Source organism: Terrapene carolina, unplaced genomic scaffold (assembly GCF_002925995.2).
Source record: "Terrapene carolina triunguis isolate 2854851 unplaced genomic scaffold, T_m_triunguis-2.0 Scaffold179, whole genome shotgun sequence".
Taxonomy (NCBI): Eukaryota; Metazoa; Chordata; order Testudines; family Emydidae; genus Terrapene; species Terrapene triunguis.
Genome location: NW_020664530.1, coordinates 3,096,121 through 3,121,361, shown reverse-complemented (window position 1 = coordinate 3,121,361; position 25,241 = coordinate 3,096,121). Strand labels below are relative to the sequence as shown.

General features: G+C 44.2%; 1 protein-coding gene across 1 annotated transcript in view; it reads right to left on the bottom strand.

Annotated features, from left to right (window-relative positions):
* The window catches only part of LOC113407004 (E3 ubiquitin-protein ligase HECW1-like), a 373,262-nt gene that overhangs the window by 229,657 nt on the left and 118,364 nt on the right, over positions 1 to 25,241 (bottom strand). Inside the window, exon 3 of the mRNA XM_026654044.1 lies at positions 6,766 to 6,873. Within this exon, the coding sequence (XP_026509829.1) occupies positions 6,766 to 6,873 (108 nt within the window). The remainder of the gene's footprint in view (positions 1 to 6,765; positions 6,874 to 25,241) is intronic.

The window sequence follows — 25,241 nt, the reverse complement described above, 5'->3', positions numbered from 1 at the left end:
AGTCAGCATAGATTCACCAAGGGGAAGTCATGCCTGACTAACCTAATTGCCTTCTATGAGGAGATAACTGGCTCTGTGGATGAGGGGAAAGCAGTGGATGTGTTATTCCTTGACTTTAGCAAGGCTTTTGATACGGTCTCCCACAGTATTCTTGCCGCCAAGTTAAAGAAGTATGGGCTGGATGAATGGACTGTAAGGTGGATAGAAAGCTGGCTAGATCGTCGGGCTTAACGGGTAGTGATCAATGGCTCCATGTCTAGTTGGCAGTCGGTTTCAAGCGGAGTGCCCCAAGGGTCGGTCCTGGGGCCGGTTTTGTTTAATATCTATATTAATGATCTGGAGGATGGTGTGGACTGCACTCTCAGCAAGATTGCAGATGACACTAAACTGGGAGGCGTGGTAGATATGCTGGAGGGTAGGGATCAGATACAGAGGGACCTAGACAAATTGGAGGATTGGGCCAAAAGAAACCTGACGAGGTTCAACAAGGACAAGTGGAGAGTCCTGCACTTAGGACGGAAGAATTCTATGCACTGCTACAGACTAGGGACCGAATGGCTAGGTAGCAGTTCTGCAGAAAAGGACCTAAGGGTCACAGTGGACGAGAAGCTGGATATGAGTCAACAGTGTGCTCTTGTTACCAAGAAGGCTAACGGCATTTTGGGCTGTATAAGTAGGGACATTGCCAGCAGATCGAGGGACGTGATCGTTCCCCTTTATGCGACATTGGTGAGGCCTTCTATGGAGTACTGTGTCCAGTTTTGGGCCCCGCACTACAAGAAGGATGTGGAAATATTGGAAAGAGTCCAGCAGAGGGCAACAAAAATGATTAGGGGGCTGGAGCACATGACTTATGAGGAGAGGCTGAGGGAACTGGGATTGTTTAGTCTCCAGAAGAGAAGAATGAGGGGGGATTTGATAGCTGCTTTCAACTACCTGAGGGGGGGTTCCAAAGAGGATGGAGCTCGGCTGTTCTCAGTGGTGGCAGATGACAGAACAAGGAGCAATGGTCTCAAGTTGCAGTGGGGGAGGTCTAGGTTGGATATTAGGAAACACTATTTCACTAGGAGGGTGGTGAAGCACTGGAATGCTTTACCTAGGGAGGTGGTGGAATCTCCTTCCTTGGAGGTTTTTAAGGCCCGGCTTGACAAAGCCCTGGCTGGGATGATTTAGTTGGGAATTTGAGCAGGGGGTTGGACTAGATGACCTCCTGAGGTCCTTTCCAATCCTGATATTCTATGATTCTATGAACATTATATTGTAAGTTTGCGATCCATAAAAAGTGCAGACACAAAGTTCTCTAGGACACTGAATTAAATCTTTTTTTTTTAGCTGTGAATAAATATAAACTGCAGATGGCTATAGAAATGTGTGATGTTGCGTGTGTGTGTGTGTGTGTGTAATATGAATGCACTCAGCTTACTGTACAGAAATAGCCACAGTTATACGTAATATACTGGGATAGAAACAGAGTAAATGGGAAACAGAGGATTAAAGATAACAAAAGGGTAATAAAGAAGCTGATTGATTGTTTATTGTACTGTCCCTGCTGATAGAAAAGAGACAAACTTGGTTGAGAAGAAGGTTACGGTAGTGGATTGGAACTCAGGAGTCCTAGGTGCAATTCCTGGCTCTGCCACAGTCTTCCCTCAGTGATCTTGAATACGTCACTTAAACTCTCTCTGCCTCAGTTCCCTATATGTAAGATGTGTAAGAGGACTTGTTCTCTCCCATCCTATGATTTGTCTATTTAAACTGCAAACTCTTCAGGGCAGGGTCTGTTTTTTGCCATGTGTCTGCATAGCGTCTAGCACAATGGGGCCCTGATCTCAGTTGGGGCCTTTCAGTGCTACTATAAATGCAAATAATAATAACAAATACTAATTGGTTGTAATGAATACAAAAGGGATTGTTGAAACCACAAGTCAAAGACTTGACTCTGTAATGCTTTTGGGGTCCTAAACTGACACAACTTGTGCTTCGTATGGTAGTGATACTACACAGGATCTCTCTCTCTCTCTTTCTCTGTCCTGGCCTGAACTAAGCAGTCATGGGAGAGATTGCTGATTGCTCTAAATTGCTGCATCTCTGCACAGTTAATCTGAAGCTTTTTTCTAAGTTTAAAAAAAAAACTAAACCTTTTTTTCTGTTACTAGTATTGATTTGATAGGTTTTGGGTTTTTTTAATTTTTTTTTTAATTTTGTCCATCAAATGGAACGAGAAAGGCGGACATGTCTGGGCATCACAGTAGCCTGTCCAAAAATAGTTCTGTACCCATTCGGATCACTGCAAATTATGCTTTTTGTTTTCCCCCAGATGTCAAGATTGTCTTAGTTGTACTAAACCAGGCTATCAGCTCACTCAAAAGCAGGGTATATGTTAAACGCCTGCCCTACGAGTGCTGAAACTTGTACCACTGAAGGAGAGAGAGCTATTCTGTGCTGTCATAGAATCATAGCACAGAAATAATTCTATTGCCTTTAGTGCAATTTAAAAGTTATCTGTTCACTTAGCCCTTGGTAACTCAGACCAAGCAGGTGATGCTGAGAATATCAGGGAACCACAGATTAAACAATGTAAAAATAGCTGAAATGATTGAAATCTGTGGAATTTGGTAAAGATGTATAGTGTAATTTCTGTGAAAAATGGTTTCCATTCTTTCCCATGCCCTCCTTTCCTGTATACTTCTACAAATATATCTACAATACCCATAACTTTAAAACTCAATAGCACCAAATCCCTCTATTAGTGTTTCTTATGACCACAGTGAAATATTATGCTTTATTCCTTGTTTGAACTCCATTTCAGGCTATCTTCTTTGCCAATGATTATGATCATCATCAGCTGTATCTGTCTGGAGATTTACACCACCTAGAGGGGTGATCTGGAAATATGGTTCAGTGTTTTTTGCTAAAGTGTACAGTGTTTTTTACCATCAATTTTGTCCTTCCATGCTCCTACTTCAACTCCCAGACCACTGCAAGTGAACTAGTGTAACCTTTACCAGAAGTGGAGCCCCACTTTCTATTCTGTTTAATGCCTTAGCAGTGTTTTAGGTACAATGGTTAGAAATTACATAACTAGAATGCCATGTGTCACCTTATCATTAATTGCCTAAAATGTTGGAGAGAAAGGTTCAGTTCCTATCATAATTGCTCAAAGCATATTAAGGATTTTGTACAAAACACTCCCAGACATCCAATGTATATCTATATAATCAAAACATGGCAAAGTAGCAATGTATTCCCATTTACTTATTTTCACCCTTCAAGTCACCTTTCCTAATTTTTATTATTCACAAAACTCCCAAACTTTAATGTGCATGTTTCTTTACTTAAAGTTAGCTGCTAGCACAGAGAAAAGTTCCCTGGGTGTTATGTGAAAGGTCCTGGGTTTAAATCTCATGGCAGTCCTATTGGCAGTAGAGAAACACATTTAATTTTGAGGTCAGACTAGATGATTATAATGGCCCCTTCTAGCCTTAAAATCTATTAAGTACATTTTACCCCAGATAACAACAACAAAATTCAGTACTTTTTTTTATTTCAAGGACTAGAGTCAAAATTTATTCTGCAGTGGAGCCCAAGTTTGGGAGCCTTCAGATTCCTGTATAAGGCATTATTAATTTTATTTAGCATTTGGTTACATTTTGTTTTTCATTTTGTTTTTGTTCCTGGCAATTTGACAGGCAGCACTGGCTGTCTCTGTTCTGTAGTACTGTATTATCTATAAGTTTGCATATTTTGTATCACAGTTGGGTCAACAGGCTGCTTAAAAAGTAATTATATACAAATAAATGCAAGCATAAAAACTAGCAAAAGCAGAAATGAAAGGATGATTTTGTAGCTGAGCTAATATGGGTTACAAGTTACTGCTATTAGTAAAATAAAGACTCCAAACCAGCATCAAATGTAAGGGAAGTGCAAAATGAACAGAATATATTTTAAAAATGGGGACTTTGTAAGTGACTTGCTATATCATTGTGCTCTCTCTCCCTCTCCTCCGTCTCCCCAGTTTTTAAAAGGACAAATGAACTTAAAAAGTCCTTTAATGCATGGCCAAAATAATAAAACAGATCTCTCTGATACTGCTACTCTGTTAAATTAATATTATTATTTGTTTTCAGTAGAACACACCACAATGCTGTACAAACATAAAAGAAGGTAAGATCCCTGCCCTAAAGAACTTAAAAACTGGAAGCCAGTGGCTTACAATGGCTTCTTCGATTATCAAGTACATGAGACTGTCAAACACTGTAGCTTCACTTAAGCAACCACAAAGCCTCCATATATCCTCAATAATGAGCAGTATCCCTTAAATATAATGTAGATATGTGTATATCTCTACACATACACACAACATGTATCTCTACTTTAAATTCATACCTCAGTGGTTAAGCAAGTTTGGTTACCAATATCATCATGTACTATTATGTACTGCCCCTTATGCATTTATCTCCCTTTTCCTCTGGATATTGGTAGGCAGGATAATGACTTGTCCTATATGAGTGGGTAGGGGAATGCATCCGGTGAAATCCAGGAGCTGCTGAAATCAATGGCAAAACTCCCATTGACCTCAGCCAAGCCAGGATTGAGCCCACCGCCAGTTATTTAGTGTCACATTATGGATCACATGGGGAAGATACTTCTAGCTCAGTTCCACTGCCTTCTCCCCCCAAGAGACTGGAGGCATCTCCTTCATGATGGGCTGAACCTCTCCAAGTGCAGGTCTTGGGCAATTAAGTCTCTTGTTCCCCAACTCTGTTTTACCATTTAAAGAAAACAAAGTTTCAGCTTCACAGCTTAGTAGCTGTAGCACAAGGAAGCAGTTTCAAATAAGAACCTTTGGGTTATACTACAGGATATTTCCTCTCAGAAATTAGAAGCATTAAAATCTTAATAGTAACATCCACGGTCACCACATCACAGTCAGGCTGCTGTAACTGCCCTCAGCTGCATTGTTTATAAACATAAAAGATTATAAAACTGAAATATCAGCAGAACCCCTTCAATTCTTTGAGACAGCCATCGGTTGGTCAACTTACCACTTGGCACTACAGAACATGGCCTGCAGTCTCACATTGCAAGAGAACTCTGATCAACCCACCTGTAACACTATGAATACCTGCAGGTGGCAGAATAAATTCCTGCTGGTGTCAGATATTTAGGTCAAATTCAGGGATGAGTCTAAGATGGCTAACTTACACATCTCTTCCAGCCCCCTTCATATGTAAATTATACCACCTGAGTCTGAGTCCCCTAGACTGCCTTAAACCCAGTCAACCTTAGATTGATACCCACTTACACCTCCGTGCATATCATCTCTGAATTTGGCCAAACAGTATAAGGGAGATTATTGGAAAAAAATCAGAGGTGACATGTAAATTGATGTATGTTAGACTCTTCTACACTCACTTATGCCCTACTCCACACCACTGAGTTCAGTGGAAGTTGTGCTATTGACTTCAGTGGGAGCAGGTTCAAGCCCTTAGACTCCATTATGCCAATGTAGACTCCCTTATATCTACACTACTCTACCCGTGTGTAAAGTTTGTGTGACTTCATGCTCAGGGGACTCAAAAACAGGTTAGCTATTATTTTAGATTCCCTGGGCCAGATTCAGATCTCAGTTGCATAGATGATGTAAATCAGAAGTAATTCAATTGACGTCAATGTAGTTGCATCACTATAAAACTAGCAAAAGAGCAGTCTGGAGGCAGTGAGCAACACGTAAAGTCCTCCAGTCAACTCATGAAGTCAATGAGTTGGTTTTTTTTAAATGAGGATTGATTAAACAATTTAAAATTAGGCCCATTGGGGTGTCTTTCACAACACGTTGATGTAAATCCTAACTGATGGTATAACTCATACTATATGATGCCAAATGGACTTTAATGCTTAATTATATCAGCCTGAAAATAGTTTGAATCAGTCAATATCCACAGTATTCATGACGTAGTAGGCACCGTTGTTCACCACTCCATAAAGCATTTTGGATCATCCTAATGTATAAATGCAGGGGTGGCCAAACCGTGGCTCGCGAGCCACATGCGTTTTTTTTACAGTTAAAGTGCAGCTTGTGGAGCTCCTCCCCCCGCCCCGCATTCTCCGCCTACCAGACTTAGTGTGGAAGCTTGGGACCAGGGCCGGCTTTAGGACCTTCGGGGCCCGATTGGAATACCCAGCGGCGGTCGGTCCGCTCCGCGTCTTCCGCGGCACTTAAGGACCCCCCGCCGCCGAAATGCCGCCGAAGACCCCGGAGCGGACACCCCCGCCCCACCGCCAAAATGCCGCTGAAGACCCCAGAGCGGACCCCCTCCCCCCGCCGCCGAAATGCCGCCGGAGCGGACCACCGCCAGGTGAGCCTAAGGCGCCGGGCCCATTTATCCACGGGGCCCGATTCCAGGGAATCGGGGGAATCAGCCTGCTTGGGACCTCTGCCTTGCAGCAGGGTGGTGGGGTAGGAGCTTCTGACCAGTGGGGAGAGGGGTCTTGGGGCTCCAGCCCGGCGGGGTGCACCTGCTGGGACTCAGGGCTTCAGCAGGAGTGGGGCAGAAGACCCGAGCCCCAGCAGGCGTGCTGTGGCTCTCCAACTTCTGAGATTGTCACATGTGCTTGGAGGGTCAGAATATTTGGCCACCCCTGTATAAATGTATCCTGCTTGAAACTTCCTGAAGGACATACAGACCACGGGCACAGCCTAAAACAGCTCACTTCTTTCCACATTCACTGAATTGCACTGTAGTAGCATGAAAAAGTACTTACGCTCTACGAAGTAAGAGCTGGCATCAATCTTCCAGATAATCTGACCACGGTGAGAGCCATTGACCCCACGGTTCTTGTAGTCCAGAAAGTTTTCAGACAAGACCTCATCTACACACAGACAAAATGACCTCATTAGCTGACTGTCAGCACAGCACAGAAAGTGAAGAGAGAGGCCAAAGTATGTTTTACACTCCATAGAGTGTGCTATATCTGATAGCTTGCCAGCACATGTAGATAAATTAGCTGTGTTATGTATTTATTATTTATATTTTATTTTTATTTATCCATTATTTATGTTTTAAGCAAATACACCTATCCTTAAAACACTAGCTTTGTTTGGACATAATTTAAAATATACAATCATACAAAACTCTTAAAAATTACAACAGCTGACTCAACCTGGATCAAACCATACCCAAATTAAAAAAAACCAACCAGCTGAATGACAGCGAATGGGAACAAAAACAATACCCTAGCACTCATCCCTCCTCCCAAAACATGGAGAACAGATCTGTATAGGCATTTGCACCCATCACCATTATATCCAATAGGTGTGTAGGTGGCTCTTACAACAAGCAGGGAAAGTTACGTTTGAGTTAATTCAGAACAAAGGATTACAAAAACTGATGTCTCTCCACAGATAGCACCCAGGTCCCTCCCATTTAAATCAAAGGATTGATAGCTAAGTGCTGTCCACTGCTTGTAATTATGGCTCATTGAAAGACATGGCATGTCCCAGACTATCAAGGTCATTTTAGAATAATGGTGTGTCAGTAATCTATTGCAGGTTACCTAAAACGCTGAGAGAGTGAGGGCCATGTAGGCAACTTGATAGGACTCAATGGGCCACATTTGGAACTTCCCAAGACTCTCAGGGCCACAACCCCTAACTCTGCATATCCATTTACACTGATTTTAAAATTAAAAAATAACATACAGCCACAATATCTTGCATGTATTTCTATTTCTATTAATTGATTAATAGAAATTGTTTGCTAGCTGAGTTCACTCTCAGTGAAAACCAGAAACTATGTGCATACCATTAGAGAACAATAACAAGCTTAGGCTCTGGCCTGTGTCAATTACTTGTGTCCAGGAATGCAGAGGCCAAAGTAAGGACAACGGATGGGCTGTGCTGCTTCCCCATGCCTTGGCCTAATTATTCAAACTTTTTGTGAATGAAATGAATTGTGAACTGTCTAAACATTTTTCCTAGTGGGAAGAAGAGTTCTCCATCAACAGGGACCAATGAATACCTTCCTGTATTTTTCTTTTCCAGCAACGAATAAGTAGCTTTAATTTTAATTTGAGTAAATTCTGAAACGTGTATTTTAATCAAGTGGCTCTTACAGCTGAAGGTACTTATGTGGGTACTTAAATTTTAGTTTGACAAAGGCTAAGTTGATTAATGGTGATGGCAAAAGCTGTGGGAAGATGAGCACCAATAAGGTCCTGGGTTCAAATTCAGCACATTAACTGAGTGATCTCAGGCAAACCATTTGATTTGCTATTGCCTGGGTCAACTCAGCTGCAAAACAGAGTAAAGAGGAAGACGCCACGGAAAACTAGATATTGTGTCCGAGTTGAACTAAACTAAATACATACTGTAAATTATCAAATAAGGAGTAGACATTTGACAAGACAAGCTTATGTCATTATCAAGACAAGCTTCTAGTGACAGATCACTAGAAGTGTGCAACACTACCAGTTATTCAAGGGTCCGTCATGCAGCTGCTTCATTTGAAGAACTCCCCACAGTGACTTCAATGGTGGCTGTAGGATCTAGCCTCCCAAGTGAAGACCTAAGTGGTGAAGCAGCTGTAGACCTCGGACTAGTAAACATCACATGATGATTATACAAAGGTTACTCCTGAAGGCATTCTGTGCCAAAAATTAAAAATTCTGCTCACAATATTTTAAAATTCTGCAAATGTTATTTGTCAAATAAATGTGGCAGCTCCAGCATGGCATTGGAGCACAGGCCATTGGCTGCACAAAGATGGAAGTTCACTGTGCAGCTCCCCCCGGGACACGTACTCAGCGGTGAGGCCGCACCCAACTCTGACACAGCGCAAGGACTAGGCCTGCTCCCAGAAACATCTCAGGGCCCTGCCCCTCTGTGTCAGGTATGGGCAGGCAAGCTCAGCAAGGCAGAATCCAAATATGGAGGGACTTTGTGTGGAGAGATCCAGGTGTGGGTTGAGAGGGTTCTGTGAGGGGCAATCTGTGTGCAGATAGCTCAGTGGTGGATCCAGGTGTGGGGGGAATCTGGATGCACAGAGGCTTGTTGGGAGATTCTGGGTGTAACAGTAATGGGACTCTGCAGGAGGGTCCAGGTGAAGGTGGTTGGAGCTCAGCAGGGGGTCTGGGTGCGGGGGGCTCAGTAGGAGGGTCCAGATGCTGGGAAGTGGGGATCCAGGTGCAGCTGGTTGGGGCTTGGTGGGGTGGGGATCCGGGTGTGAGTGGCTCATTGTGGTGGTCCAGGTGCAGGAGAGTGGGACATTCTGAGTACGGGGGAGGTGAGGCTCAGCGGGAGGGTCTGGGTATGAGGGGGTCTGGATGCACAAGGGGTTGGGTGGATGGGGGAGCAGCTCCCTGTAGAGGGATCCCTTTGCCTCCAGCTGAGGTGCGATGGGTGCAGGAAATGGGGGGGGGGGGGAGTTTGCAGAGCTTCCTGCAGCTGGGGGAGAAATATGAGGGTGGGTCTGACCTGGCCCCGGATGCCATGCAGGGGAAGAGGAAGTCCCGTCCTCCCCAGCCCATCTGGGACTAGAAGCTGAGCCTGGAGCAGGGTAGGAGCCAGCAGCCAGGTCTTCCCCAGTCCTGCCTCCTGCCCCACAGTGATTTACCTCTCTGCTAGCTGCCCTAGGACCAGAAACTTACTCCTGGGGAGGGTTGCATGACTGCTTTTGTGGCTTCCCTTTGCTTCCCCATCAGAAAGTCATTTTTCTGCGGGGAAGCAAAGAAATCTGCAGGGGACATAAATTCTGCGCATGCACAGTTGGACAGAATTCCCCCAGGAGTAAAAGGTGGTTCAAACATCTTCTACAACAATTCTGTGACCTACAAATCAAGTTTAGAAAGTTCTTTGGTAAGGAAACCTCATCACCAAAAGAACAGATCTGTTGGCTGATCCTAGGGCAGAGGTGGGCAAACTACAGCCTGCGGGCCACATCCGGCCCATGGGACCCTCCTGCCCGGCCCCTGAGCTCCTGGCCTGGGAGGAGGGTCCCATGGCCCCCGGCCCCACCCCTGCTGTCCTTCCTCCCCCACAGCCTCAGCTCACTGCGCTGCCGGGCCTGACCCAGTGCTCTGTGCTGCGCAGTGGCGTGGCTGTAGCGCCGCCAGCCACCGGTGCTCCAGGCAGCACGGTAAGGGGGCAGGGAGCGGGGGGGGAGTTGAATAGAGAGCAGGGGAGTTCGGGGGTGGTCGGGGGGATGGATAGGGGTCAGGGTGGTGAGAGGGTGGGGAACAGGAGGGTTGAATGGGGGCAGGGGTCCCGGGGGGACAGTCAGGAAGGAGAGGTGGGGTTGGATGGGGCTGTGGGGGGCAGTCAGGGGCAGGGGTTCCGGGGGCGGTCAGGGGACGGGGGGTTGGATGGGGCAGGAGTCCCGGGGGGGCATCAGGGGGTGAGAAGCAGGGGGGATCAGATAGGGGGCGGGGGCCAGGCCATGCCTGGCTGTTTAGGGAGGCACAGCCTCCCCTAACCGGCCCTCCATACAATTTTGGAAACCTGATGCGGCCCTCAAGCCAAAAAGGTTGCCTGTCCCTGTCCTAGGGAGTGCTAAGTGCCTTCAACTCCCAGTAAGAGTCAAGGGTGCTCACACCTCATAGGATTAGGTCCAAATAGCAGATATTTCTTTCAGTGGAAATAAAGGAGTGAAAAAGATATATGATATATGGATATAAAAGTTTAAAAAAATGAACTTATTTGATAGGACTTAAGTCAGCATTCTAAAGGATTGAGCTGCTGCGGAACTCTAATACTAGATTTGTTCACAGTAACTCAATAAAAGCATATTAAGCTCCCATGACGCTATTAAACAGTACACAAAGGGCAAAAATAAAGAAGAAGATAAATATTATTTTAAAAAAAATTCTATAAAGATTGAACTGAGATTAGACTTCTTTTAAATAGAAAGGAAAAGAAAGGCTACTTACTTGGCTCAGTGATTAGAGTTCTTTAAGATGTGTGGTCCCTAGCTGTATTCCATTTGCGGTGCACATGTGTTCCAGGGCCTGAGTCTGGAAGATTTTTGCTAGCAGTGTCTGTTGGCCTGCACCTGCACCCCTCTCTTCTTGTGCACCAAATCCAGGGCATAAGGGGTGATGTGCACCAACCACCTCTCCAGTCCCCTTTCTGCCATGAATAGCACTCGAATAAGACTCCACTACACAGGGGAAGAAAGGCAGGCAGTGGAATACAGATAGGGACCGCACATCTTGAAGAACCCCAATTACTGTACAAGGGAAGTAACCTTTCTTTCTTTTTTGAGTGATGGTCCCTACTTGTATTCTACTCCAGGTGACTCTCAAGCAGAATTCATTGAGGATGAGGGTGGGAGGAACCGTGCTATATGATAGGTTGAAGGACTGCTCTCCCAAAAAAATGTGTCTGCTGTAGAATCCTGAACCAAGGCCTAATGTCTCACAAAGATATGGATGGAGCCCTACATTGCCATTCTGCAACTGTGTAGGAGAGGGACATCTCAAAGCGAAGCTGCTGATATAACCTGGGCACAAGCTGAGTAGGGCCTCGTATCTTGAGGGGGAGGGGTTGCCATCAGCTCAAACATCAGGATGCCACCTAGTATCCATTTGGACAGTCTTTCTGAGGACATAGCTTCCCCTCTCCTGCATTTGGCAAAGGAAAACAAAAGTTTTGGGAGATTTTCTGAAGGATTTAATCCTCTATAGAGAAGTTAAAGCTTGGTGGACATTCAGAGAGTGGGGCTTCCTGTCCTATCTGGCGGCATGGGGCTTCAGATAGAAGACAGGTAAGTGGATGACCTGGTTCAGATGGAATTCCAAGATTACTTTTGGAATTAGTTTAGGATAAGGACCTTGTCCTTATGGAAGACCAAGTAGGGTGGGTCTGCCATAAAGGTTCGCAGCTTACCTACTCGTCTGGGTAGGTGTCTGCAACCAGAAAGGCAAGCTTCATAGGTAGATAAGCAAAAGAACATGAGGCTAAAGGTCTGAATGGGGGAATTAATGACGACAGGACTAGACTGAGGCCCCATATTGGGGCAGGTTTCAGCACCAGAGGAAAGGTTCTGGCAAGTCTCTTCAGAAACCTTACTATGATCTGATGGGCAAAAACTGAATGGCTGTCCAGAAGAGGGTAAAAGACTGCCAAGGGCACCTCACAAGGAGCTGAGAGACAATCCTGACATTTTCAGAGTGACAAGGTAATCGAGAATACTAGGGATCTCAGAACCCCCTGGAGGTAGTCGACTATGCTGACACTGTATAGGGAATCTTTTCCATTTTGCTGTGTAGCATTTTCTTTTGGAATCTTTTCTACTATTGCTAAGGATGGATTGATTAAGGATGGAGGAGAAAAAGGCCTCTATACCATAGGTGGTGCCATTGATACCGGTGGTCTGATTAAGTGAGTGGCAAACTGACCAGGGAATATCAGTGATTCCAGGTCCATATAGATATTAAAGTCCTTCAGCTCCATGAAGCTGTAGAGTGGACTGGACTTCTGTCTCTTGGTAGTGCTGGCTTCAGACAGGAATAGTTTTTGCTACCAAGGTCTCCTTTTTTCTGCACGTCAGTACTGTTGGTGTACTGCTCCCTTCTTTCCCTCATCAGTACTGAGGATGGTCCTGCCCCTTTGACCAGAGATGGTTTCAGGGCACTTTTGGTTCTCAGTGACAAGGAATTGGTACCATGCTCTAGAGAGCTCCTGACATAGTCATACTGCGATGTAGAGTCTCACCTGACTCAGAGGGTGTCAGAGACGAGCTCCTCTTTTTGTCTGAGGATTTGGAGAGAGATTTTTTCCATTTCTTACAAGAGTGTTTGCTCTTACCCTCCTCACGTCTGTTCTGTTTGGAAGAGTTTTTAATCCTGCTCTGTGTAGCTATGGAGACCACTGTGCTCAAAGGGGCCTCAGCCAGATATACAAGGGGGTCTGATGGGCCAGGACTGGACTGGGTTCTCACTGAGCAGTCCATTAGGAATCTTCTGAATCTAAATTCACAGAATTGATGGGTTCAGCGAGGAAGGAGCCGGCAGATATTGCAATTAGAAACTAGTACGAGCTTCCCTGAGGCAACAGAGACAGGCCACACAGATCTTGAATCCCAGGATCTTGGACATACAAGTGTCTTGTGGAGGGACTCACAGAGCCCTAAAAATGGCTAAACTACCCTATCTAGAAACAGGTTTTAAAAACTATTTGCAACTCTCTACAAATTTAGAATCATAGAATCATAGAATATCAGGGTTGGAAGGGACCTCAGGAGATCATCTAGTCCAACCCCCTGCTCAAAGCAGGACCAATTCCCAACTAAATCATCCCAGCCAGGGCTTTGTCAAGCCTGACCTTAAAAACCTCTAAGGAAGGAGATTCCACCACCTCCCTAGGTAACCCATTCCAGTGCTTCACCACCCTCCAAGTGAAAAAGTTTTGCCTAATATCCAACCTAAACCGCCCCCACTGCAACTTGAGACCATTACTCCTTGTTCTGTCAGCTGGTACCACTGAGAACGGTCTAGATCCATCCTCTTTGGAACCCCCTTTCAGGTAGTTGAAAGCAGCCATCAAATCCCGCCTCATTCTTCTCTTCTGCAGACTAAACAATCCCAGTTCCCTCAGCCTCTCCTCATAAGTCATGTGCTCCAGCCCCCTAATCATTTTTGTTGCCCTCCGCTGGACTCTTTCCAATTTTTCCACATCCTTCTTGTAGTGTGGAGCCCAAAACTGGACACAATACTTCAGATGAGGCCTAACCAATGTCGAATAGAGGGGGATGATCACGTCCCTCGATCTGCTGGCAATGCCCCTACTTATACAGCCCAAAATGCCGTTAGCCTTCTTGGCAACAAGGGCACACTGTTGACTCATATCCAGCTTCTCATTCACTGTAACCCCTAGATCCTTTTCTGCAGAACTGCTTCCTAGCCATTCGGTCCCTAGTCTGTAACAGTGAATGGGATTCTTCCATTCTAAGTGCAGGACTCTGCACTTGTCCTTGTTGAACCTCGTCAGGTTTCTTTTGGCCCAATCTTCTAATTTGTCTAGGTCCCTCTGTATCCTATCCCTACCCTCCAGCGTATCTACCACTCCTCCCAGTTTAGTGTCATCTGCAAACTTGCTGAGAGTGCAGTCCACGCCATCCTCCAGATCATTAATGAAGATATTGAACAAAACCGGCCCCAGGACCAACCCTTGGGGCACTCCACTTGAAACCGGCTGCCAACTAGACATGGAGCCATTGATCACTACCCGTTGAGCCCGACGATCTAGCCAGCTTTCTATCCACCTTATAGTCCATTCATCCAGCCCATACTTCTTTAACTTGCTGGCAAGAATACTATGGGAGACCGTATCAAAAGCTTTGCTAAAGTCAAGGAATAACACATCCACTGCTTTCCCCTCATCCACAGACCCAGTTATCGCCTCATAGAAGGCAATTAGATTAGTCAGGCACAATTTGCCCTTGGTGAATCCATGCTGACTGTTCCTGATCACTTTCCTCTCCTGTAAGTGCTTCAGAATTGATTCCTTGAGGACCTGCTCCGTGATTTTTCCAGGGACTGAGGTGTGGCTGACTGGCCTGTAGTTCCCCGGATCCTCCTTCTTCCCTTTTTTAAAGATGGGCACTACATTAGCCTTTTTCCAGTCATCTGGGACCTCCCCCGATCGCCATGAGTTTTCAAAGATAATGGTCAATGGCTCTGCAATCACATCCGCCAACTCCTTTAGCACCCTCGGATGCAGTGCATCCGGCCCCATGGACTAGTGCTCGTCCAGCTTTTCTAAATAGTCCTGAACCACTTCTTTCTCCACAGAGGGCTAGTCACCTCCTCCCCATACTGTGCTGCCCAGTGCAGCAGTCTGGGAGCTGACCTTGTTCGTGAAGACAGAGGCAAAGGAAGTATTGAGTACATTAGCTTTTTCCACATCCTCTGTCACTAGGTTGCCTCCCTCATTCAGTAAGGGGCCCACACTTTCCTTGACTTTCTTCTTGTTGCTAACATACCTGAAGAAACCCTTCTTGTTACTCTTAACATCTCTTGCTAGCTGCAACTCCAAGTGTGATTTGGCCTTCCTGATTTCACTCCTGCATGCCTGAGGAATATCTTTATACTCCTCCCTGGTCATTTGTCCAATCTTCCACTTCTTGTAAGCTTCTTTTTTGTGTTTAAGATCAGCAAGGATTTCACTGTTAAGCCAAGCTGGTCGCCTGCCATATTTACTATTCTTTCTACACATCGGGATGGTTTGTTCCTGCAACCTCAATAAGAATTCTTTAAAATACAGCCAGCTCTCCTGGACTCCTTTTCCCCTCATGTTATTCTCCCAGGGGATCCTGCCCATCAGTTCCCTGAGAGAGTCAAAGTCTGCTTTTCTGAAGTCCAGGGTCCATATTCTGCTGCTCTCCTTTCTTCCTTGTGTCAGGATCCTGAACTCGATCATCTCATGGTCACTGCCTCCCAGGTTCCCATCCACTTTTGCTTCCCCTACTAATTCTTCCCGGTTTCTGAGCAGCAGGTCTAGAAGAGCTCTGCCCCTAATTGTTTCCTCCAGCACTTGCACCAGGAAATTGTCCCCTACACTTTCCAAAAACTTCCTGGATTGTCTGTGCACCGCTGTATTGCTCTCCCAGCAGATATCAGGGTGAATAAAGTCTCCCATGAGAACCAGGGCCTGCGATCTTGTAACTTCTGCTAGTTGTTGGAAGAAAGCCTCATCCACCTCATCCCCCTGGTCTGGTGGTCTATAGCAGACTCCCACCACGACATCACCCTTGTTGGTCACACTTCTAAACTTAATCCAGAGACTCTCAGGTTTTTCTGCAGTTTCATACCGGAGCTCTGAGCAGTCATACTCCTCTCTTACATACAATGCAACTCCCCCACCTTTTCTGCCCTGCCTGTCCTTCCTGAACAGTTTATATCTATCCATGACAGTACTCCAGTCATGTGAGTTATCCCACCAAGTCTCTGTTATTCCAATCACATCATAGTTCCTTGACTGTGCCAGGACCAGCTCTCCCTGCTTGTTTCCCAGGCTTCTTGCATTTGTGTATAGGCACTTAAGATAACTCGCTGACTGTCCTGCTTTCTCAGTCTGAGACAGGAGTCCTTCCCTCTTACACTCTCCTGCTCGTGCTTCCTTCCGGTATCCCATTTCCCCACTTACCTCAGGGCTTTGGTCTCCTTCCCCCGGTGAACAAGAGCACTAGTTAAAGCTGTGAACATTGAAGAGGTTCATCTCAGACCAGGGGCAGCAGAAAGGAACTGGAGAGGCAGTCAGTCCGTACTGCCCCTTATGCCCTCAGCATAGGGGGTGCAAGCACAGACCAACTGACATTGCTAGAGAAAAATCTTCTGGTCTCCAGCACATGGAGTTCATGCGCACCTCGAGTGGAATACATCACTCAAAGAAGAACTAAACTTTTACCAAAAGGATAAAGCACAGGGCAGATGCCAGTGTTATTTCTTTGGTTTTATGCAAAAGGGTTCTGCAAGGAGCAAGATAAGTGGGCTACCAACTGTAAACTCTTTGGTGACATTCCCTTGAGGGATTTACAAAGGAAATCCCTTTAAGGAGGTCATTAATGATTGCAATGGATATTTATAAAAGGCAATGCCATCTACAGTACATTTTCCCTTTGCTGATTTGCTAATTACCCATAATTATTTCATTAGCTCAGTTTCATGCACTGTATGGAAATGGAGATTTTTCAATGTATTAAAATTTTACATTTCCATGGTACACCTGCAATTTCCCCAGTAAAAGTAGATAATGTTCTCTGGGATGAATTTGTTCTTCATTTACAATTTCCATTTTTGACCCCTTTCACTATCCAAATTTATATTAGAAACAAAAATGACCCCCACCCCATCCCAAGATGTAAATTTTTGTAAAGAGAAAGATAGAAACAAATTTGATTAGGTGTGAATATCAACCCTCCCCTTGTTCATGAATCATCTGAGTTATTTGAAACCTGAGCCTTCAACACTGCAGTACAGACATCTAGCACTAACCTACAGGACTAATATTAATGGGCAGCAAGAGAAGTCTCTTTTCCAAGAGAGGGGATGGGTTGCTGGGTCCAGGTGCTAGGTCAGGTGTGTGATCAGGAATTCCAGCCTGGATCTCTCTTTCCCTCACCCCAGGAGTTGGGGAGCTATTGCCCCATGTGTTGCCTCCAAATGGGATGTGTGTGTGTGTGTGTGTGTGTGTGTGTGTGTGTGTGTGTGTGTGTGTATAGGGGGGCTGGTCATTGGTGTCAGGGGGTGTATGAAGGGAGCCTGGCCCAAATCTTTCTCTCTCCCCTCCCTGATGTTGGGGGAAGCTTCTGCTGCCTCTAGTGCCCCTGTGTGTGTATGACTGGGGGAGGGGAAATGTGCCACTTGCCACAGGAGGTCACAGGGAAGGGAGTCCGACCTGGCTTTCTCGTTTCCTTGCCCCAGCAGTTCCCTGCCATGCCCAGTGTAACTGCACTACTGCAGGAACCCGGCCTCAGAATGTTCAGTGATTTTGGCAGGCTGCCAAAAATGTCCGGAGGCTCTTAAATGAAAGAAGGGAAATGACAATTTTAAACACTTCGTATCTCAATCAGACTTGGCTGAAATTCCACGAGGAAACAAAAAGAAAAGAAGTGACACCTCTGTAGCCTAAGGGGACTCCCTTTGCTGAATAGGAAAGGCCCATTGCAGATGATGGAGGTATGAGAGCGTCTCAAAGAAAATGTTGCATGAACTCTAATAGTAAGTATTATCAACCTAAATATAGGGTTCACTACCAAGTCCCGCTCTAGTGAAGTCGGGCAATGTGTGCTTGCGTGTATGTGTATGCATGTACATTTTATAACCTGTATTCCATCTACATCTACAATATATGATGGCATAGTAGGACGGTTGTATTAACATGAGTTTAGAATGATCAGATCAGCACTTATAAACTATGCAGATCATCCCAAACAAATGCCAATATAGTCACCCCACAGCATCATATTTTGCATATGTCATGTATGTTACAGGGAAAAAATTCTTGGAATATTTTCTCCCTAAGGGTGTAAAACCATGTGCCTTGCTGCCATGAGTCTATCTGTACAGAGCAAGAAGGAGAGAAAAATAACTAATAAAGGTAAAACAAGTCCATTATGACCTCAAATGACTCTTCTAGAGGTGCAAATGTCATGGCTTTAAAATCCAGTATCTTGGGGCTTTTCAAAATCTAAATGTAAGCACTGTGTGTCCCTTTGTGAAAAAGGTGGATAATCTCCCCCATTCAAGGAGAACTCATTTTTAGCCCAGCAGAAATGAAGATACTGGATTTTAAAGGCACACCATATTTATGTCTAGAAAAGCAGTTACTAGTCCAGAACGAAATCTTGCCCACTCTTGCCTTCATGCAGGAGTAATTTTTTTTGGGGGGGGGGAGAGGGGGTCAGAGGAGAAAATGTTTCCTAGCAGAGAAATATTTGAGGAGGTGAAATATATTTTTAAGAAGATTATTTGTGTAAGGGAAAACAAATCCCACTACTTTACCGTTCTATTGAGCAACCTTTTGAATAAGTGAAGTGACCTTAAAGCACACAACATACTTTACCTCCCCAAGGTAAATGGTGAAATACTTCAATTTAGCTCCATACAAAATACATAGCAGAGTTAATGCTTCTGTCTTTCATGTATTTTAACCAGATGCTAATTGCTTTTGACATTTTTCCAATAAAACATCACAATGCACTCCCTTTTCCTTTTTAAAAAAAATTCAGAATATAGCTTATCCTAATTTCTCTCACTCTATGAAGGTGATGGAGGTATCTTCTGGACTTCTGGCTGAAGTACTTTTCAGATGCATAGATGTCTCTCTGCTGGTCATTCAGCAGAGCTGGATAGGCCTTAGCATCAGCAAAAGAGAGAGGCATTTGTCTAAGAGGGAGGGAGATGAGCATCAAAAACGCATCGGATCGTGAGTAAAGGGCTAGGAGGTAGTCTTTATCTAGCCTATTTGGGCCAGGTGTAGCAAGGGACAAACATAATTGTCTTGCCTAAAGCAATGGGGTATAACTCCAACTTTTAAAAGTAATCCACAAGCAGGCAACCAAGTGTTAGTGCTCTACACTGCCATGATTAAATTCCCGATCTTGGTCTCTTCTTCTCCATGCCAACAGGGTTTTGGAGGTGCTGCAGAAGCAAAATGTGAAGCCATATGGAGATGGGGTGCTTTGTGTTGCTCAGTTACTCAGGAGTGCCTTCTATGGCCAGTTGGCCTTAGCAACATCTGAAGGAAGTCTCCTTAACTCTTCCTCAGCTGGGAAGATAGCAACCTTCATACAAAGCCTTCATCACGTGGGGCTCTGATCAACATCTGAAGGTGCCCCCTGCTTCCTACCCAAACATAAACAATATTCTGGCAGTGGAGTGTGTAACATCTTAAGAGCATCGTGTTTCTTTATATACTCATAATATAACAAAATTTCATGTGACAAAAATCTTATTAGCTTCTCTTTAATTAGACTAGGCTCAAGATTTTAAAAGTGACAAATATCTTCGGGCACCTTAATTTTTGGGTAACCAACTTGACACACCATAAATGGATCTGATTTTCAAAAAGTGCTGACCACCCACTCTGGAAATCAGGCTTCTTTGTGATGTCTTAAATCAAGAATCCAAAATCACTTGCCAATTCTGAAAATCTTGGCCTACATCATCTAAAACACACTATACCCAATTTGGGAATTTACAGTGGCTTTCTGTCCTGTTTCTGAAAGAAAGAAATAAGTTTTGAAACTATGGCTTAACAAACTAGTACAACCACCAACTTTTAGAGAACTAACAGAAATGTAGAGCATGCTTTTTACTTTGGTGAGTGTGTATGTATGGGATTCCTTTATGCATGAAAAGAGCACCTCTCAAGATGTTCTAAGAGTTAATTAACACTTCCAAGTGGGTAAAAGTCAAATCATAACTTTTTCTTTCCCCCTGTGGACTCTTAATTTTGATTTCTTTGAATCTATCAGGAATATGATAGAACAACCAAGTCAACCTTCTAGATGGCCTGGAAAACTTTCTGAATCTCCTTAAGGGAACTTGTAATGTTCAGTAAAACTTCTTGCCAGTGGCAATTTGGCATCAAGACAGTACAGGCATGTATTTTAATTGACGATGAGTAAAGATAGCTATCTCTGGCTTGCTGTGATTGAAAATGGGAGCCAAGCAAAGGTTGTCCTATTCTGGGGAAGAAAATGTAATTGAAAAGTCATACAGTGAAATCCTGAACCCATTGAAATCAGTGGCACAATTCCCATTGACTTCAATGGGGCTAAGGTTTAGCCCATATTGTGCAGTTCTAAAAACAGGTCCAGACAGAAACACTATATTTGAAAAGCCTTAACCCAAATCTGAGTGGCCGTGAAGGTCTCTTTCAATGGAGGAGGAGGATATAAATGAAAGATCCTTTTTAGTTACAGCTGGGTTTGCATTATGGCTTCATGTCAGCACATCACCATTCTGTGCTTTAGTTTCATCCCCGAAGCTATCATTTTTAAAGGTAAGTGATGAGAAAAAAGCATTGAAAAATTGCCAAATCCAGACATTAGTTACTACTACTGCTACTACTAATTTTGCATTGTATCTTTCATCCTGAGTGATCTCAAAGTGCTTCACAAGTAATATATACAGACATCACTACTGAAACAGCTACCTCTTCAATGAAAGGCAACAACCAGCTGACAAAAATCAGGCAACAGTGAAATTAGGGGAAATTTTGAGCAATGACACCCAGCAAAAAGGTCCTGTAAAAAGTGCCATGGGAACTTCACGGGCTGTGGACACTCTACACTAAGCAGGGAAGACCTTAGTATTTTAGATCTTCCCCCAAAAGTCCCAAACAGCATAAACAACAGGATATTTCAATTTGTCTTTCTTGGAAGGACTCAGGCAATACAGAAAAATGTTACAAATACCTGTAATTTAACAGCCTTTTCAGTCAGTGTGGTTTTAGTTAAGAGGAAATAAAAGAAAACATGGGTTGTCTTGCTGGGAAATCACCCACCTTTCCATAGAATAATGAGCTAAAAAACAAAATTTAGGAATAGAATAGGCTGCAAGGTTACATTGATTCCCAATGACACAAATTGGACACAAACTCTGTGGCAAAATATTTTCTGAACTCCATACACCAGTCAAAACTCATGTTCTACATTAGCTTGATTCATCATTTGATGTACACCGCCTATTTTATGGAAACTTAAGGTTACCACTATATAAATAGAGGCTTCATTTTATGTTTTGATCCCTTATGAATAAAAAATGCTGCACTACAGAAATTATGGTAGGCCTAATGGTATTTATTTGAACAAATTTGCTTTAGCTTGAATTTTAAAAGTTCTTTGGTCATTATGTACATCTGTGTTATAATTACATATGAATAGAGTTAGCAGAATGCTATTAAAGATCTTTTCTCTGAAAATTGGCCTAGCAGTAGTTAAACTATTTTGCAATTTGCATAGTAAGCAGTAGCAAAAAAACAAAACAAAACACAAAACACAAAAACCCTATAAAGTAAGAACTACCAACGAAATAAAATTACATTTTGCAAGAAATACAAATGTACAGTGCATGGAAGCTTCCTAAATCCAATATTTCTTCTATTAGGACCATATTTAGCAGCATCCTAAGTAAAGCGTAACATTAGGAGGATAGCCTGTACACTTCAGGAGGGCAGTCGGTTGGGAGCTATGTAGGAATATGTCCATTTTTAGCCACCCTTTTGCAGACCATTAGTGTAGGAAAAAAATAGCTCTTAGATGTCTGCACATATTTAAAAAAACTCTACAGTAAAAGTGGATGGTATTTTTTTAACAGAGGAGCTACTAATATGTAATGCAAGTGGAAGAATGATACTTATTTGTTGAATAATAATATAAATGAACAAATGAACAATATAAAACATTTATCCAAAAAAGTAGAGCAACATAAGAAATATTTCTGAATATCAATATTACTGTTTACCAATTTTCTTCTCTTTTTTGTCAGCTGTCCAAACAGTCCTACACCTATTATAATAACAGTAAATGCAAGTCTTTCCATCGACTTAAATAAGCACGGGATCAGGCAGTAATATGGATCAAAACTTTTCTATATTAATTTGTTTGTAAATTTCTGCTGTTATCTATGTAACACTTTTGGTAGGGGAAGTGCTTACATGATACCTATCTTGCAATAATTGTTTCACTACTTTAAAAATACAAATTTTATTATATTTTTTCCCAACTCACAAAGTCTGCTGCAGAGATACACTGTAATCCCAAAAGGACACTGAAGAGGAGGTTACTCACCTGTGCAGTAACTGGCATTCTTCGAGATGAGTGTCCCTGTGGGTGCTCCACTCCACGTGCCGGTGCGTCCCTGTGCCTTCGCTTGGAAATTTGTACAGCAGTACCCGCACGGGCCACACATGTGCAGTGCCTACCTCACGCACTGTTGGTGCCTTAACAGCGTGTGCGCAGCAGTTACTCCTCAGTTCCTTCTCTACAATGGAGACCGCTCCGAACTCTGAAATAGAGGGGATTAGGGTGGGTAGTGGAATACCCACAGAGACACTCATCTCGAAGAACATCAGGTACTGCACAGGTTAGTAACCTCCTCTTCTTCTTCTTCAAGGAGATGTCCCTGTGGTGCTCCACTCCAGGTGACTGAAAAACAGTATCTCTTGTACGGTAGGGACTTTGGATCTGGTAAAAAAGCTGTAGAGAGCCTGGCTCGAGCCATTCGAGTGTCAGTCAAGGGTCCCTGAGTAAGGGCATAGTGTTTGGCAAAGGTATGTTCCAAAGCCCAGGTGGCAGCCTTGCAGATGTCTACATAGGAATGCAACAGATGTTGAGATGGATCTGGTAGAGTGTGCTTTAATAGAAGTTGGAGGATGTGTCTTCTTTAGTTGGTAGCATAAATGGATGCAGTCTGATATCCAATTGGATATTCTCTGGCTGGACATTGATTTGTTCTTAGATTGCTCTGTGATTGAGATTAAAAGTTTAGGGGTTTAGTCCTATCCAAATAAAAGGACAATGCTCTGCACACAGCAAGTGTGTGCACGGCTGCTTCAAAAGAGTTTGCATGCGGTTTAGGAAAGAAGGTTGGTAGATGGATAGGTTCATTAAGGTGGAAGGATGAATGTACCTTCGGGAGAAATTTGGGATGCGTTTGGAGAGTGACTTTATCCTTAAAAAAGATAGTGTAAGGTGCGTCAGCCATGAGAGCTCCAAGTTTTCCTATGCGTTTGGTGGATGTAATTGCCACTAAGAACGCAGCTTTCATTGATGGGTGTAGTAAAGAGCAGGATGCTAGTGGTTCAAACGGCTTTTGCGTCAAACATATGAGGACCAACTGGAGGTCCCATGGTTGAGTAGGTGGTCTGATGTCCGGGTACGGGGTCTGGATGGCTTTGAGGAATCTTTTTGTGATAGGATGGGCAAAGATAATGGTGTCGCCGATCTTCTGGTAAAATGCTGTGATTGCTGCCAGATGTATCTTTATGGAGCTGAAGGAGAGCCCAGATTGTTTGAGCTCCAGAAGTAGTCCAGTATGACTGGAAGAGGTGCGGAAGAAGGAGTGGTTTGTCTGGCAGACCACCACGCCCTGAACCTAGACCATTTATGGATATAGGTGGTGCGTGTAGATTGTGCCCTGCTGTGTAATAGCACAGTTTGCACCTGCTCGGAGCAGCCTAGTTCTTCATGGGAGAACCATTGAGAAGCCATGCCTTGAGGTGGAGAATTGCTATTTTTGGGTGGTGTAGATGGCCCCTGAGTTGGGACAATAAGTTCAGAAGGGGGGAAGGGAGATTGGCGGACAGGTGGACATTCGTGTTAGAAGTGGGTACCATGGCTGTCTGGGCCATGTAGGGGCTATCAGTATGATCCTGGTCCTCTCTGTTCGTATCTTTAATACTAATTTGTGTAGAAGTGGTATCAGTGGGAATGCGTATAGTAGGTTGTCATTCCATCTGATCGTAAGCACGTCTCCCATGGACTGTTGCCCCAGACCTGCTTTGAAGTAGAATCTGGGACATTTCTTGTTGGTCATGGTTGCAAAGAGGTCCAGTTGTAGATAACCCCAGGTTTTGAAGATGTTGTGAAGGATGGTGTTGTTTATGTCCCATTTGTCCGCTGTGGTGTTTTGTGCACCGGGCAGGTACGAGGCGGATATATCGATGTTGTTTTGGAGGCACCAATTCCAAAGTTTCATAGCCTCGGTGCAAAGTGAATGGGATCGGGCTCCCCCTTGCCTGTTTATATAAAACATAGAAGCAATGTTGTCAGTCATGATTCTGATCTTTTGGTTCTTGATGAGTGGGACAAAGTGGAGGCAGGCATTGTGGACCGCTCAGAGCGCTAGAAGATTTACATTTAGTGAGGTCTCTGTGGGGGACCATAGTCCTTGAGTGGTATAGTGTCCAATGTGTGCCCCCCAACCAGTGAGGTATGCATTTGTAGTAATTATAATTGAGGGGGATTCCTGTAAAAATGGGACCCCAGAACAGAGGTTGTGTGGTCAAGTCCACCATATGAGTGAGTCCTTGATCTTGGTAGGCATGGTGAGAAGTTTGTGTAGTCTGCGTACATTTGGTTTGCGGACTGTGGCTAGCCAACCTTGTAGGCATCGGCAATACAGGAGTGCATTCCTGACCACAAAAGTGCATGCGGCTATGTGGCCTAGAAGTTGTAGACAATCATTAACCGTGACCTGTGGGCTGTTCTGCAGTTTGGTGACCAGATTCTTTATGTTGATGAATCTGTTGGCTGGAAGAGATGCGATGCCAGTTGTGGAGTCGAGGTGTGCACCTATGAACTCCAGACATTGAATAAGGATTCATGTGGATTTGTTTGTGTTGATTTGCAGGCCAAGGCCCTGAAAGCAGTCCATGGTCATCTGTGTGGATCGGATGACTTCCTTGCGAGTTTGCAACTTGAGGAGGCAATCGTCCAGGTAAAGGAAAATTATTCCTTTTACCCTGAGATGTGCAGTAACCACCGCGAGGATCTTGGAGAAAATGCGGGGTGCTGTTGAAAGGCGAAAGGCTAGAACCCTGTATTGGTAGTGGTTTGTTCCCAGAACAAATCTGAGAAAGCGTCTGTGGGCAGGGTATATAGTTACGTGAAAATAAGCATCCTGCAAGTCAAGAGCTGAAAACCAATCTCCCTGCTCCAGCGCTGGAATAGTGATCACTAGGGTAACCATTTTGAATTTTTGCTTTTTGAACAACTTATTGAGTCACCTGAGGT